Source organism: Peromyscus eremicus, chromosome 2 (genome assembly GCF_949786415.1).
Source record: "Peromyscus eremicus chromosome 2, PerEre_H2_v1, whole genome shotgun sequence".
NCBI lineage: Eukaryota > Metazoa > Chordata > Mammalia > Rodentia > Cricetidae > Peromyscus > Peromyscus eremicus.
The window spans coordinates 103280323-103295193 of NC_081417.1; the positions used below are offsets into that span (position 1 = coordinate 103280323).

General features: G+C 41.0%; 1 protein-coding gene across 1 annotated transcript in view; it reads left to right on the forward strand.

Moving 5' to 3' along the window:
• Positions 1 to 14871, forward strand: part of Focad (focadhesin) — a 293097-nt gene that overhangs the window by 25944 nt on the left and 252282 nt on the right. Inside the window, exons 2-3 of the mRNA XM_059254513.1 lie at positions 7582 to 7670; positions 10680 to 10754. Of these exons, the coding sequence (XP_059110496.1) occupies positions 7614 to 7670; positions 10680 to 10754 (132 nt within the window). The 5' untranslated portion in view covers positions 7582 to 7613. The remainder of the gene's footprint in view (positions 1 to 7581; positions 7671 to 10679; positions 10755 to 14871) is intronic.

The window sequence follows — 14871 nt, forward strand, 5'->3', positions numbered from 1 at the left end:
ATTTGACCTTTTCTGGGAGTGGGGAGTGGGGGAGTGGAGGTGGTGGAGGTAGAAGGGGTGGTAAGGTTTTTTTTTTTTTAAATCGTATTCCCAAGGTTGACAGCACTGAACTGCATTCTTCTGCTTCAGCTCCTGGAGTAGCTGGGATTGATTACTCCAGCTGCTTCTCATTTCTTTCTTTCTTTCTTTTTTTTTTTTTTTTTAAAGATTTATTTATTTGTTATGTACAGAGAAGAGGGCACCAGATCTCATTACAGATGGTTGTGAGCCACAATGTGGGTGCTGGGAATTGAACTCAGGACCTCTTGAAGAGCAGTCGGTGCTCTTAACCTCTGAGCCATCTCTCCAGCCCTGCTTCTCACTTTTTGTCATTCTATTTTTTTATTTCTCCAGTCAGGGGTGGGGGTGGCTGGGAGTATGTGTAGGGGTTAGAGAAGTATGGGAGGGAGGTGAAGTGATGTCATGTCCACAATGCTGTTTGCTGCAGCAAAGAGACCCCAAATGTAGTGGTTCAAAGAAAGCAGAAATTTCTTTCTTGTGTAATGGGGTTCTAGGTATGTGGCTGTCTTAAGGTTTCTATTGCTGTAATAAAACACCATGACCATAAGCAGCTTCCTTCCATCTCACAGTCCATGACTGAAGGAAGTCAGAGCAGGAACTCACACAGAGCAGGAACTCAAAACAGGGCAGGAACCTGGAGGCAGGAGCTGATGCAGAGGGCATGGAGGGATGCAGCTCACTGGCTTGCTCAGCCTGCTTTCTTATAAAACCCAGGACCACCAGCCCAAGGGTGTCACCACTCACAATGAGCTGACCCTCCCACATCAGTCACTAAGAAAATGCTCTACAGACTTGCCTACAGTCCAGTTTGATGAGGTATTTTCTTAATGGAGAGTCCCTCTTCCCATGACTCTAGTTTTTGTGTCAAATTGACAAACTAGCCATCAGAACAGCAGATCTGTACTGAGCTGTCATTCAGGGTCCAAACTCCTTCAATCTTCTCCTCCTTCCTCTCTGTTTCCAGCCTTCCCTCCTGCTCTCCCTCCCTTCCTTTCTTTTATAGGATTTAGCTCAGGCTTGTTTCAAACTCACTTCAAACAGTAGTGGAGGCTGGCCTTGAACTTTTGATTTTCCAAACTTCTCCCAAGAACTGGGTTATAATAGTGCACTGCATTCCTACCCCTTCAATTTTGTCCTTATAACAGTATCCTAGGTCATTGTCCTCATGCATATAGCCTGACTTGGATTGTTAGCAAAGCTTGCATGTAACCATATGTGGAGAAAGCTCCAGTGGGAAGTGGTTCATTCCTCAGACTCTAACCTACCAGACTCGACACTAGGGGGAAAAAAAAACAAAGAACTAGTCAGATTACAGTTTTCTAAGTACAAAAGGATAGGGGTTGAGATGGCTGCTATTTTTGTTTTTCCCCAAATCATAGTTCCTGTCTTCTCCAATTACTGTATTGAGGAAAGGGCTCTGTGACACTCTTGGTCTTCTGCTTCAGCTTGAGTTTGAAATTCCTAACGAAGGTTTTTATAGGGCTGACGTTATACAGTACTTATCTAGCATTCATGAAACTCTGGGTTTGACCTCTGACACCACATACAACTGGTTATGATGCAGCATATCTGTAATCTGAGTACTTGAGAGGTAGAGGTAGGAGATCAGAAGATCAAGGTCATCCATGACTTCATAGTGATCAGTCTTCACTATAAAAGATCTTGTCTCCAAATATAGACCTGGTCTCCCAATATGTATATATAGTTTACTCTTGTTAGCTCACCTACTTTTAGATTTGCTTTAAAGGTTACGGTGATTGAAAGTTACTGTTTTGTTGAACTTGCTCTTAAAGGTAAAATCATGCCATGACTTCTCCATATCTTTCTCTCTTTAGGAATTATACTTAGGTTTTTAAGTGTCTTGTTCTGTTAACTTGGGAATGTAGATGACAGTAAGAGTTTAAAGCTTTGAAAGAAGAGCTGAGGCTAAGCCTGAGTTTCTAGAGGTGTCAGAATTCAGTACTGGGAGTGGAGTAGGGCCTGCTGCCAGCCTTTAGGGAGGATGAGTAGGAATAGTTGGGTCTAGGGAGAAGTCTCAGGAAGGTACAAATGTTGGTGAGGAGAGCAGGTATGTCCTTTAAGTACAGACTTCGCTAGCCACTCCACTCCAGTTTTGAAGGGCAGAGCCAGTCAACTGGAAGAGTCTTGGTGACTTTATTTCAGCAGTGAGGTTGGAACCAAGGGCCAAGTTAGGCAGTGCTTTACTCTCTCTCTGTCTCTCTGTCTCTCTGTCTCTCTGTCTCTCTCTCTCTCTCTCTCACACACACACACATACACACACACACACACACACTCAAAAGCCATCTGAAATTTATCGATAGAGTATCCACTAGCTCTTCATCCAAACAAAAGCAACAGAAGAGAAAATAATTGCCTTCCCTCTTGGAATCTGTGGTTTCACTTTCTGTACTTTCAACTCTTGGTCAACTGCGGTCTGAAAATACTAAATAGAAAATCCAGAAATAAATGTAAGTTTTAAACTGTATCCCATTCTACACAGCATGGTGAAATCTCATCCAGTCTAGTCTGTCCTGCCTGGCATGTAAATCCTCCATTGGGTCCACACTGTACACTCTACCTGCCTTTTATTCACACAACATCAGTTGCAATAGTGCATTATCACAGTGCTTGAATATAGTGCTTGATTTGGTATTGTCTTTAGTTTCAGGCATCCATCAGGATGTTGAAACATATTCCCTAAATTTAGGTGAGGAGGAATAGCTTGTGTGTTTAGCACCCTCAGGTGGAGGTGTCCCTAGCTGAACTTGTGGTAGGAAGAAACTGAAGTACCCTAACTGATAATTGCAGTAGCTGATAAAATGCTATTTAGAAAACATGTCCTAGATTTTGAATCTTTAAAGCAAGGTCTGATTAATGTGGTAAATTAATGAATCAATTTGATGACCACATTTTTTGTGGAAAATAGCTCTAGGAAAGTACTCTCTTAGCCCAGTTTCTACCTAGATTGAGTCCTTCCTGTATAGATATTTGGTAGTCAAGAACACTTAGTCAAATGTCTGTCTTTATGATCCTCTGACCCCACAACCCCTCCATCCTTAAAGTTCCCTGTATAATCAGCCACTCCCTCTCCTGGGTTTTCATAGCACTTTTGAATATAATTAATTGCTTTTTCTCATTTATGTTTCAGATTGTGCCTTTTATTTGAAGTTTGACATAAGTATTTTTGTGTGATGTATGGTGTGTATTTTCCAGTCCTGGAGAAACTGAGAGAGGAGGTTGAAAGCTCAGTGTTTCATCTGTGTGCTTCTCTTTTATTCTAGAGTGCAGCTGATTGATTTATTTTCTTGGAAATATATGTATGGGGCTGAATACCTTAGCAGATAATATGATAATTGCTTATATTAAGCAAATCCTTTGATTCATGGAGAGTTAAAAGACGTCATTAAAAATTCTCTTTCTGAGATAGATTTAGATGGTCAAAAAAAAAGCATGACAGATTGGAGATAAATCTTTTAAAATCAGACACTCTTTGTAGTATGTGATTTATGGATTATATTGTGACTGGCTTCCTTTTAGTAGGAATGTCATGATAGGAAGCAATATATAATTATTTTTCTTTAATATATCAAATGCCCAAAGGAAGTGGAGATTAAAAATAAAGGACACATGCTATAGAGTGCTGGAGCAAGCACATGTATTCTTTTTTGAAATTCCCTAAGAGAACATGTTTTTATATCTTGCAAAGCCAAATGGTTGTGATTAACCTTGAAGTATAAGTTTTCAGTAGATGAAAGATTCTTGCAATTTGTAGCCTCAGCATAGCCAATCAACTTTGATATCGAACCATAGTGCAACTTGGATGGTGGTTTTCAGAATGCCTAATGGCCGTTTTGCTAGAAAAGACAAAGTCACTATGGATTTAAAAATGTACTTGTTCTCCATATAGCATCACACTGAAATTTTTAAAAGCGGAGGCATTTGACATCTGTACTAAAACAACATTCTGCTCATAGTGGCCCACTTGCTAATGGCAGAGTCATTATTATTATTAATTTTGGTTTTTTGAGACAGGGTTTCTCTGTGTAGTTTTGGAGCCTGTCCTGGATCTCGCTCTGTAGACCAGGCTGGCCTCGAACTCCCAGAGATCCACCTGGCTCTGCTTCCTGAATGCTGGGATTAAAGGCGTGTGCCACTGCTGCCCAGCAAAGTCATTCTTTTGGGTTTCAAAACTTGGACCCATTAGCCTAACTCATCTGGTCCAGGCTGTGCAGGCATTCTAGTGTTCTGTGCCTGGCCCTGAGTGGGCTCACATTTCTTCTTTAGTTCTGTCTGTGCCGATATTGAGACAGTCCATTGTCACATTAATTGCCATCTGCTTCTCTGGACACCCTAGTCTGTCTTTTGCTGAGTTATATTGGATCATCAGAAAACTGCACTTGGACCCCATTAGCTGAGACCCTTGCCAAATTACATGTTACTTTAATAGCTGTGGTTTTGCCCAAGGTTTGTTTTTATATTACTTCTTTTTAAAGGAGTAATATAAAACTTCCTTTGTCTGTCTCTGAGAGTATTACATGTTACATCTTTTTGCAGCCCATATATAAAACAAAATGTGAAAAATTTCTTTATGGATGTGAAAAAAACCTTTGCTTTCTTTGGTGAAGAATGCCTGTTCATCTTATAAACAATAAAAGAGGTAGATAATTCACTTGGTATAGAGCCAAATTTGGGTATCAATTTTAGCAGTGTGTCCAGAAAATTGGTGAGTTAATTAAAATGTATCATGTACACCAGTAGTTAGCAAACTATGGCTCAATTTAACACCTGCATTTCAAAATAAGATGGTATTACAATGTAGCCACTATCACTTCTTTCTTTTATAAGATTTATTTTATTTTTAATTATGTGTATATGTGTATATCTATATATGGGTATGTCTATATATGGGTATGTGTGTATATCTATATATGGGTATATCTATATATGGGTATATCTAATATGGATATGTGTGTATGTCTATATATGGGTATGTGTATATATTTATATATGGGTATATCTATATATGGGTATATCTATATATGAGTATTGTGTATATCTATATATGGGTATGTGTGTATATCTCTATATGGGTATATCTATATATGGATATGTGTGTATATCTATATGTGGGTATGTGTGTATATCTATATATGGGTATGTGTGGGTACTGCAGAGTCCAGAAGAAGGTATCAGATCTCATGGAGCTGGAGCAACAAGCAGTGGTGAGCCACCCCGCATGGGTACTGGTAACTCAACGCAGGTTCTTTGTAAGAGCAGGATAGATGCTCTTAATGGCCGAGCACCACCAAGCCTAACATACTTTTTTTTTTTTTTTTAGTTTTTTGAGACAGGGTTTCTCACTTGGTAGCCTAGGCTGGCCTCGAACTCACAGAGATCCACCTGGCTCTGCCTCCCCAGTGCTGGGATTAAAGGCGTGTGCCACCACCGCCCGGCAAGGGTTGAGGCTTATACATTTTTTTTTTTCTTTTGGATTTTTTCGAGACAGGGTTTCTCTGTGTATCTTTGCGCCTTTCCTGGATCTCTCTCTGTAGACGAGGCTGGTCTCAAACTCACAAAGATCCGCCTGCCTCTGCCTCCCAAGTGCTGGGATTAAAGGCGTGCGCCACCACTGCCCGGCTCTAACATACATTTTCTATAAGAAAAAATATTTTTGCCTGTTAGCTGGTAGCTTCCATGGCCATAGATGCTTTTGTCTGTTTTATTTACTTTGTAGCCTAGGCATCTAGAGTACTACTTAGATATATATGATAGTCCTTAAATATATGCTAAACAAGTGAATGAATCCTTAAGATGTGAGTATGTCTTCATAGACTCCCCCTCTAAGTGTCCCCCCCCCATCTCCCTTTCCTGGGTTTCTCAGGGATTCACTTAAGGAATTCTGTTATGATATGTTGTGAAATTAAAAGAAGTTTCATGAAGATTGTAATTGACACAATTGGGAAACTGAAGAAATAGTGATTTGCTTAAGGCAATGAGTAGGTTTACGCAGGGGATGAGTTTACCATCTTTGAGGAAATTGTGTTGGTGCCATGAAATGTCAGATTCAAGGAAGTAAAGTTGGACACAAATGTTGAATAAAAGATCCATAGATTACTCTCAGGGAGTTTAACCTTGGAAGATGTGAAGAAAGTAGTTAAAGATGGTGTAGCTCTAACACAGTGCTTGTGTGTGTGTGTGTGTGTGTGTGTGTGTCTGTCTGTCTGTCTGTCTGTGTGTTTTGGTTGTTTCTTAGTTTTTATGAAGTAACAGTGTTAGTCTGTGTTACTGTAACAAAGTATCTGAGACTAGAACAGAGATTCAAGTGCGAGTCTTTGAGGGGTTTCTTGTGGGCAGAGTTATGAAGCTCTCAGGAGCCTGATGGTAGCGAGAGATGAGTGTGCTTGAGTCTCTTCTGACTTGGTTCTTATGAAGCCACAGAATTCAATGAAGAAGGCTGTACCCTGTGACTTTATTAACCCTAATCACCTCCTAAAGGCCCCCCTCCAAACACCTTACTTCAGCTGATTTCTGACCTGCTGAGGAGCCCACAGTTGCAGTTAAATTTCAGAACATAACTCCTTGGGGCCCATATTCAAACCATATCCAAACCAGAACATCTAGTGTATCGACAGTTTTTACACGGTGCTAAAGGCACTGTGATGAGACTAAAGCATCCAGTATTTCAAGGGCAATAACTGGGTGGGATCAGTGCTGCATGGGAGTTGCATAAATTGGGTCCCTTATGAAATCCTCCTCTTCTGTGTCCTCCTCTCTGTCCCCTTCCTCTTTTTGAGAGCAGTAGGATTGAGAGGTTTGGTGTAAACATTAAATATTGGTGCTGATTCCTTGCTTATTCTTTTCACAGACAAGTAGTTTGTTTTCATATGCAGGGTTTGAGGTCATAGCTGAACTTCCTGAAGCTCAGCTGTAGTCGGCTTCTTGCTGAGATGAAAGCCCCTATCAAAGGGAGGGATAAGCTTAAACAATCCTGCAACAGTTTGACTCTCCCTTGAAAGTGTTTTTCAAAGGTTTATTTATCTTTTATTTTACATGTATGCATGTGTGCCTGAGTGTCTGCATGTGTACCATGTGCATGCTACTGCCCAGGCAATTGTGAGCTGCCATGTGAGTGTTGGGGGTTGAACCCCGATTCTTTGCACTGAGCCCTCTTTTTAGCCCTCTCTTGTAAGTTTTGATTCATAAGATAATTAGCTTTTAAGTATGTGGCTGAGATTTGAGGTTACAATAATTTTTTAAAGGTTCCTTTATATGAATTCATCTTTTTCAGGATTAACTTTTGGAAAAACACCAAGAGTTGTTGGGCACTTTTAATTTATTTATCAATGATGTTTTTGAGTGCTGAAGTGGCCAACAGCAAAGGTTATGCTAAGAAGTACCTGCAGGGGTCCATGTTTCATTTCCATTGTTGTCTTTTAAAATTACTTTCATACTATTAGAGGAATAATTGGTTTGAACTACATTGCAATTAGAGGGTTAATACATCTTTTGTTTTGATTACAGAAACTGTTTATATACATGTGGGGGAAGCAACAATGTCAGATGATATCAGGAAAAGGTTTGATTTTCCAAATTCTCTTATCCAGTCACAGGTAATTTTTATTTATTTTTACTACATGGTAATCAATGAACCCTTTTGGTGAACTGTAAATTGAACTTTGTATTTTCACATAAAATATTTTCTTCTATTCATAACTTATTTTAGTAAACAACTTTTGTATGAGCTAATAAGTCTATTTGAATTAGAAAAACTAATATTTAAAATTGTTCAATTTCAGCCTTTATTTATTTCATGTTTTCCCCCTAGAAATAATATAATCTTAATCATCAATTTCCTGAATATGGTTATTTTTTGCCTATGTTTAATAATCGGGAACAGAGGTAGATGGTTTTATATATCTCCATAGAGTATGAAGGATTAATATTTAAAAAGATATATTCTACCTCTCTACAGCTATTGAGAATACTAGATTTCATAGTAATGATATTTAATAATTAAAACATTCTGGATTAATGTAATATATACCTGCTGAGATAGGAAATTGGGATAATTTAATTTACAGAGCTTTTCAATAATTAAGACAAGTGGTTAAAGTGATGGTCGTTTTTTTAGTTAGCTGCTGGCTAAGTAGAAACATTCTGCTACATCTAGGTACCATAGAAGCTTACTGTCTCCTCTTATGTGGAAAACTAGACAGCCAGTGTAACCTGGACAGCGTGTGGATGCTTCCAGCGGTTGCCTTTGGAGATGCCTGCTGTGGGAATTGACTTAGCTGGGGAGTGGGGAACCCTTCCATGAGGAGTAGAACACTCCTTATGCACGATTCCCTTCTACCTGGCTGGGTTGGAGTCATATCCTGCTCTGTGCAGCACAGGCCCTTCCCCTGAAGAAGACGAAGAAGATGCCATCCACAATCTCCACTTTTTTGTACCTGGATAACCTTTATTAGCATAAATAAAAAGGAAATGCTAACATGTATTACTGTTAAATGAGGCAAAAAGTGTGTCTGTTTTATATACTGTAGATTGTCTATTTCAATCCTGTTATGGAAACGAAGTAGCAGGGTAGCATGATGCATCCCATGTGTAGGTGTTTCAGAGCCATGTAGCCTAGTTAGGCTAGTATCTCTGATGTTTTAAAAGGTGAATAGGAAAGCAGATTAGAGAAATACAATCTCCTTGGGAGTAGGAAAATGTGTAACATTCAGTTTATATTCTTTTAGTCCTTTTTTAAAGTGTGGAAAATAGCTTTTTTGTGTGTCTGTTGCATTTCTTGGTGGGTCTTAGGTTCCTACGATTGTGCCCTGTCCTTATGAGTGACATACCAACTGTTCTCTTTTAACCACTGCTTTGACATAGAACCACATTCCGTTGATTGACACACAGCTTTCCGCATGTTGGAAATCATGTGGCATGTAGCAGCTTCTGAGAGCGGCTGAACTGCAGTGGGTACTGCGTGCGCATTTGTGAACTTGTCCATTATTTTCTAAATGAGTCCAGAAGAGTTCTCTGATTAATCTAAAATCAAAATTTCAAATTATAAGTAGCACTGGATACCAGAGATTAATTGGTACCCATTTTTATTTCTTAGTGATGGGTAAAATAATGTTTGCATCTTTTCAGCTGATGGACAGATATTCAATGACATATGTGGTATAGTTTGTGGAATAGGAACTCAGGCTTCTGATTGGTCTTCAGTTTTCTTACCTTTGGCTAGGAGGTACTAGACAGCAGATCGAACTACAGTTTGTCGTTATGTGAGTGATTTCTTTCACAAAACTCAAGTGTTGCGGTCTTAAATCATCTGAACATCTGAATGTCTGAGCATATGTGCACATGTGCATGAAGGGAGCTCTTCTAGAGATTTTGTGTAATTGACAGCCGTTTTCAGCACTATTGTAAGTGGTCCCAAGTGCAGGATGTACAGTTGTAGTAGTGAAACTTCCCCCAGCTGTGCACAAATGGTTGTGATTTTTGCCAGCCAATTTTCTGTCAGTCAGGGGTGAGTGCTGGGTAGTCCTGAAGAACTAGGGACCTGACGCTGAGGCAGTGGGAGGTAACATTTATGCATTTATGCAATCAACTCTTCTAGACTCATTTTGGGCTCTTTGATTGAAGCAGGATGTGGGAAATTTTTGGAGATTTGTGAGACTGAAAACCTAATCAAGACCTAAAGCCTATGAGAGAAGGGGTCAATAAAGTAGGGCCATGAGATGGCTCAGTGGGTAAAGACACTTCACTAAGCCTGAGGGTGACCTGAATTCGATTCTGTTGGCCCACGTGGTGGAAGGAGATAATTGACTTCTGCAAGTAGTCTTCTGTCCTCCACATGTGGGCTGTAGCATGCACATGTAAATGAATGCAAAAACACTAGAAGAAATGAAAATCATACAGTCTAGAGGAGGAAGAACAGGCAGAGGAGGAGGGAAGAGGTACTTTGAGGTCTGTATGGGCTGTATCCATAAAAATAAGGTTGACTTTTTCTCCATTTTCACTAAGTACATCATGAAACATGATGGATTGCATTTAGATAAAAAGAAGATTTTAAAGACTAGGGGTTTTTGTTCATGGTTTAATGGATTATGTAATTTCAAATTATCTTTAATATTAGTTGACAGGAATGTGAGCTAAGAGTTGACAATTTGACATGTGAAATATGGTTAGTTTATTGCTGATACAGGATAAATTGCCTGCTTTGAAAGTTGTTCTGGCCGGGCGGTGGTGGCGCACGCCTTTAATCCCAGCACTCGGGAGGCAGAGCCAGGCGGATTTCTGTGAGTTCGAGGCCAGCCTGGTCTCCAAAGCGAGTTCCAGGAAAGGCGCAAAGCTACACAGAGAAACCCTGTCTCGAAAAACCAAAAAAAAAAAAAAAAAAAAAAAAAAAAAAAAAGAAAGTTGTTCTGAAGATTTGGGTTACACATGTGGAGTGCCTCATCCAGTGCTTTCTACAGGGCACACAACAAAAGGGACTTTTGTTTCTTACCAGTTGACAGCTTGGCTTGCTCATACATGCAAATGAGTATAGTGTTGATTGCTTTTAAATGCACTCTTTGGAAAGAACTTCTGAGTGAATATGTTCATTAACTTGTTTGTTCTTTTAGGCTGTAGGTCATCTTATTGCTGCTGTCCTAAAAGAACATGGCGGTTCAGAAAAGATACACCAAACCACAAACCAGGTCTGTGTTTAACTTTGTTTTATGTGTGTGTGTCCCGCTGGTTAGCTTTTTGTCAAACTGACACAAGCCAGGATCATCTGAGAATAGGGAACCTCAACTGAGAAAATGCACCCATTAGATTCGCCTGAAGGCACCTCTGTGAGTCATTTTCTTGATTAGTAATGGATGTGGGAGAGCTCAGCTCACTGTGGGAGGTGCCACCCCTGGGCAGGTGGTCCTGGGTTGTGTCAGAAAGCAGGCTGAGCAAGCCAGGGAGAGTAAACCCGTAGGCAGTGTTCCTCCACGGCCCCTGCTTCAGTTCCTGCTTCGAGTCTGTACTCTGATTTTTCTTCATGGTGGACTGCAAGCTGTAAGCTGAAATAAACCCCTTCCTCACCTGGTCGTTTTTGGGTGCTTATCACAGCAGTAGGAAGCAGACTAAGACATCTTGCTTTCATTTTGTCTAGAAACTTCTGTCTGCTTGGCCACACATACCTTGTTTCCCTTGTAGTTCAGTTCACTGTGGAGATGATCTTGAACTCAGAAGAATTTGCAGACAGATCTTGCCCGCCTCCTTTTCCTTTCCCTTCCGGCCCCTTCCCTTTCCCTCTCCCTCCATCTTCCGTTTCCCACTTCCTGCCCCTTCTTCTCTTCCCCCTTTTCTCTTTGGTGTGTCGTGTGTTTATTCTGTAACAGTCTTTAAACTTGGCCATTTGTGACTAACTCCAGGATGAGACAGGGAAGGGTGAAGAAGGAGTTTCCATCGCTATTGGTAATGAGGGAGGGCACGCTAGAGAAGCTGGCAGAATTACTCCCTTCTTTAAGCACTAGAGAAAGTGAACACTGGGGCTGTGTGTGGATGTGGGAGATTTCTCATGCTTCAGCTCAGCCCTGAATGTGAGTTCTAAGCTGAAAAGGCGGTGATGTTGCCAGTTGGGGCTGGAAGAAAGCTCCCCATCCCCACACAGAGTAGGTGAGTACCCAGAGTTGAATCAGTTCCCGAGTGCCGAGACAAACCAGCTGGGCTTTGGCCACTTGCCATTGTGTATTTCGACTTGCTAGATGGGAACTTGCTAGGCACAGGTGCCTGTGTATAAATTGCAGAAATGAGAAATTTCTTTCCTCCAACACAAAGAAATTGATTTCCCTTTCTTTACTTTCTCTTCGTTACATTTGAGTGTGTATGTGTGTATTTTTGCATGCCTATGTGCCTCAGCGTGCCTTTGTGTGTCGGAGGACAGCTTGTGAGAATCTGCTTTCTTCTTCCACCCTGTGAGTCCTTGGGGTTGAACTCCCGTCATCAGATTAGACAGCAAGCACTTTTGTTGGCTGAACCACACAATCTTTATGATTAGCCACTCTACATCATCTATCTTTACAGCGCCTGTCGATATCTGGAAGAAAGTGTAGTGGTGTGTTTTACTAATTGGCATTTATCTAGTGTTTGTAATAGTCATGTAAATCAGGTTTCCTGAGAACCCTGATCCCAATTCTGCCTGTAATCACATTATGTACTCTGAGAAGATCTAGTGATTTTACTTAAATTGCCAGGATTTATTGAATGTTAAATCCTCTTAACTAAATGTTTCTTCTTCTACTAATAAATGAATGCCTACCTCCACAAGGACACAGTACCATCTTAGGCGAGTTTATTCACTCATTTATCTTATTTTTCCGACTTGATAATGGAATAATGGCATTTAGGACCCTGGGCTATTGCGAAAACAAATTTTCTTCTGAATACAAGGGGAAACAGAATATAAATATTTCCTTTCTACAGTAGCTGACTTTTAACTCTATTGTTCTTTAATAGTGGGGTCTTAGACTGCAGAGGTTTTCATTAGCTACAGAGGAAGTGCAGCACTGTGCTGTTCACCTCAGTGGGAGTGGGAGACTGATTTTTCCTTGAATTGTTCCTTATTCTTTGTAGTTTGGTGTGTGGTGTGTGAGATGGTGTGGTGTATAGGTGTATGGTGTGTGGGGTGGTGTGTGTGTGTGTGTGTGTGTGTGTGTAGTAGGTATGTTGTGGTTTGTTTGTTTTTGCTCTTTTGAGGGGCCTGCCACCCAGCTCCCAAATAGATCACACAAGAAGGCTTATTCTTAATTATAAACACCGGGCCTTAGCTTGACTTGTTTCTAGCCAGCTTTCCTTAACTTATATTATCCCGTCTAACTGTGGCCTCTGGGCTTTTCCCATTCTTTTACTTCTGTAAATCTTACTCTGTGGCTTGAGTGGCTGGCCCCTGGAGTCCTCCTCCTTCTTTGGCTTCTATTCTTTCTTCTTCCTCCTCTCAGATTTCTCCTTCTCTCTGCCTGCCAGCCCTGCCTATTTCTTTCTCTTGCCTAGCTATTGGCCGTTCTGCTCTTTATTAGACCATCATGTGTTTTAGACAGGCACAGTAACACAGCTTCACAGAGTCAAACAAATGCAACAAAAACAAAAGTAACATACCTTAAAATAATATTCTACAACATGGGGTAGTATATTTGTGGTATGTGTGTGTGTGATGTGGTGTGGTTTAGTGTGTGTATTTGTGGTATGGTGTGGTGTGCATGTGGTGTGCGTGTGTGTGTGTGTGTGTGTGTGTGTGTGTGTGTGTGTTGTGTATGTGTGGTATGGTGTGGTGTGTGATGTGTATGGGTGGTGTGGTGTGTGTGTGTGTGTTATATGTGTGGTGTATATGTGTGTGGTGTGGTGTATGGGTGGTGTGATATATGTGTGTGTGTGGTGTATGGGTGGTGTGGTGTATGGGTGGTGTGTGTGTGTGTGTGGTGTGTAGTATATGGGTGGTGTGTGTGTGTGGTGTGGTGTATGTGTGTGGTGTGGTATATAGGTGTGTGTGTGTCATGTGTGTGTGTTGTGGTGTATGTGTGTGGTGTGGTATATGGGTGTGTGTGTGTGTGTGTTGTGGTGTATGGGTGGTGTGGTGTGTGAATGTGTGTGTGTGTGTAGTATGTGTGTGGCATGGTGTATGTATGTGTGTTGTGGTGTATGGGTGGTGTGGTGTGTGTGTGTGTGTGTGTGGAGCTGGTGTGTGTTGTATGCACAAGTGTGTGCTGGTGTGCCCATCTTACAAGTGAGTGTGGAGACCGGAGGAGGAAATTAGGTGTCCTGTCTCATCACTCTCAGCCTTGCTCCCTGAGGCAGGATCTCTTAGTAAGCCTGGGCCTTGGTTTCAGTCTGCCTGGAGGCCAGCCAGCCCCACTGTGTGTGTGTGTGTGTGTGTGTGTGGGGTGCCCGGCGGCCGTCTCCTGCCGCTCTCCTACCTACAGTTGTCATGCTTGTGTTACAAGTTTTCTTGCCCACTGAGCCATCTCCACAGCCCCCAACCACATCTCTCTATTAAACTGCATCAAAAGGAAATAAAAATTCCTTTTTTTATTAAAAATATTTTTTATTATTTCTAATAATGTGTGAGTATGTGCAGAGGTTCTGGCCTGGAGCTAGTTACAGACACCTGCTGGTGGTTTCTGGGAATCGAACTCGGGTCCTCTGGAAGAGCAAGCAGTACATGCTCTTAATCACTGAGCCGTCTCTCCAGCCCCTATTGTTTTTTTGAGTGACAAGGTCACTTGTAGTCTAAGCTGACCTTGAATTTGCTATGTAGCTAAGGATGTCCTTGAATTCTTACCTCTACCTTCTAAGCAATGAGATTCCACGCTTATGTTACCATGACTATTTTCTTTTAATTAAAAAAAGAGGATGCAAACCTCAACAGATGTAACCCAAAATACATTTAAATATGAATTTATTATATATTAATGATTCTTTTGAGGGGGGCATGATTTCTGAGAAAGTAAAAAAGCTCAAAGTTCTATTTTCAAAATCTGAATTTGTGCACCTGGGAGGCAGAGGCAGGTGGATCTCTGTGGGTCTGAGACCAGCTTGGTGTACAGAGCGAGTTCCAGGACAGGCTCCAAAGCTACACAGAGAAACCCTGTCTCTAAAAACAAAACAAAAACAAAAACAAAAATCTGAATTTCTGTTGACTTCCATTCCCATCTGGTATGCTTGTGTTAACAAATATTGATTCTCAGTGTGAGGGGAAAAGTCATGGTATTTTTCTTGGGCGAAATAATTCTCTTGGGATTTGTTGCTAGCCATTGCAATGGGCTGATTCTGGTCCCCTGTCCTGGA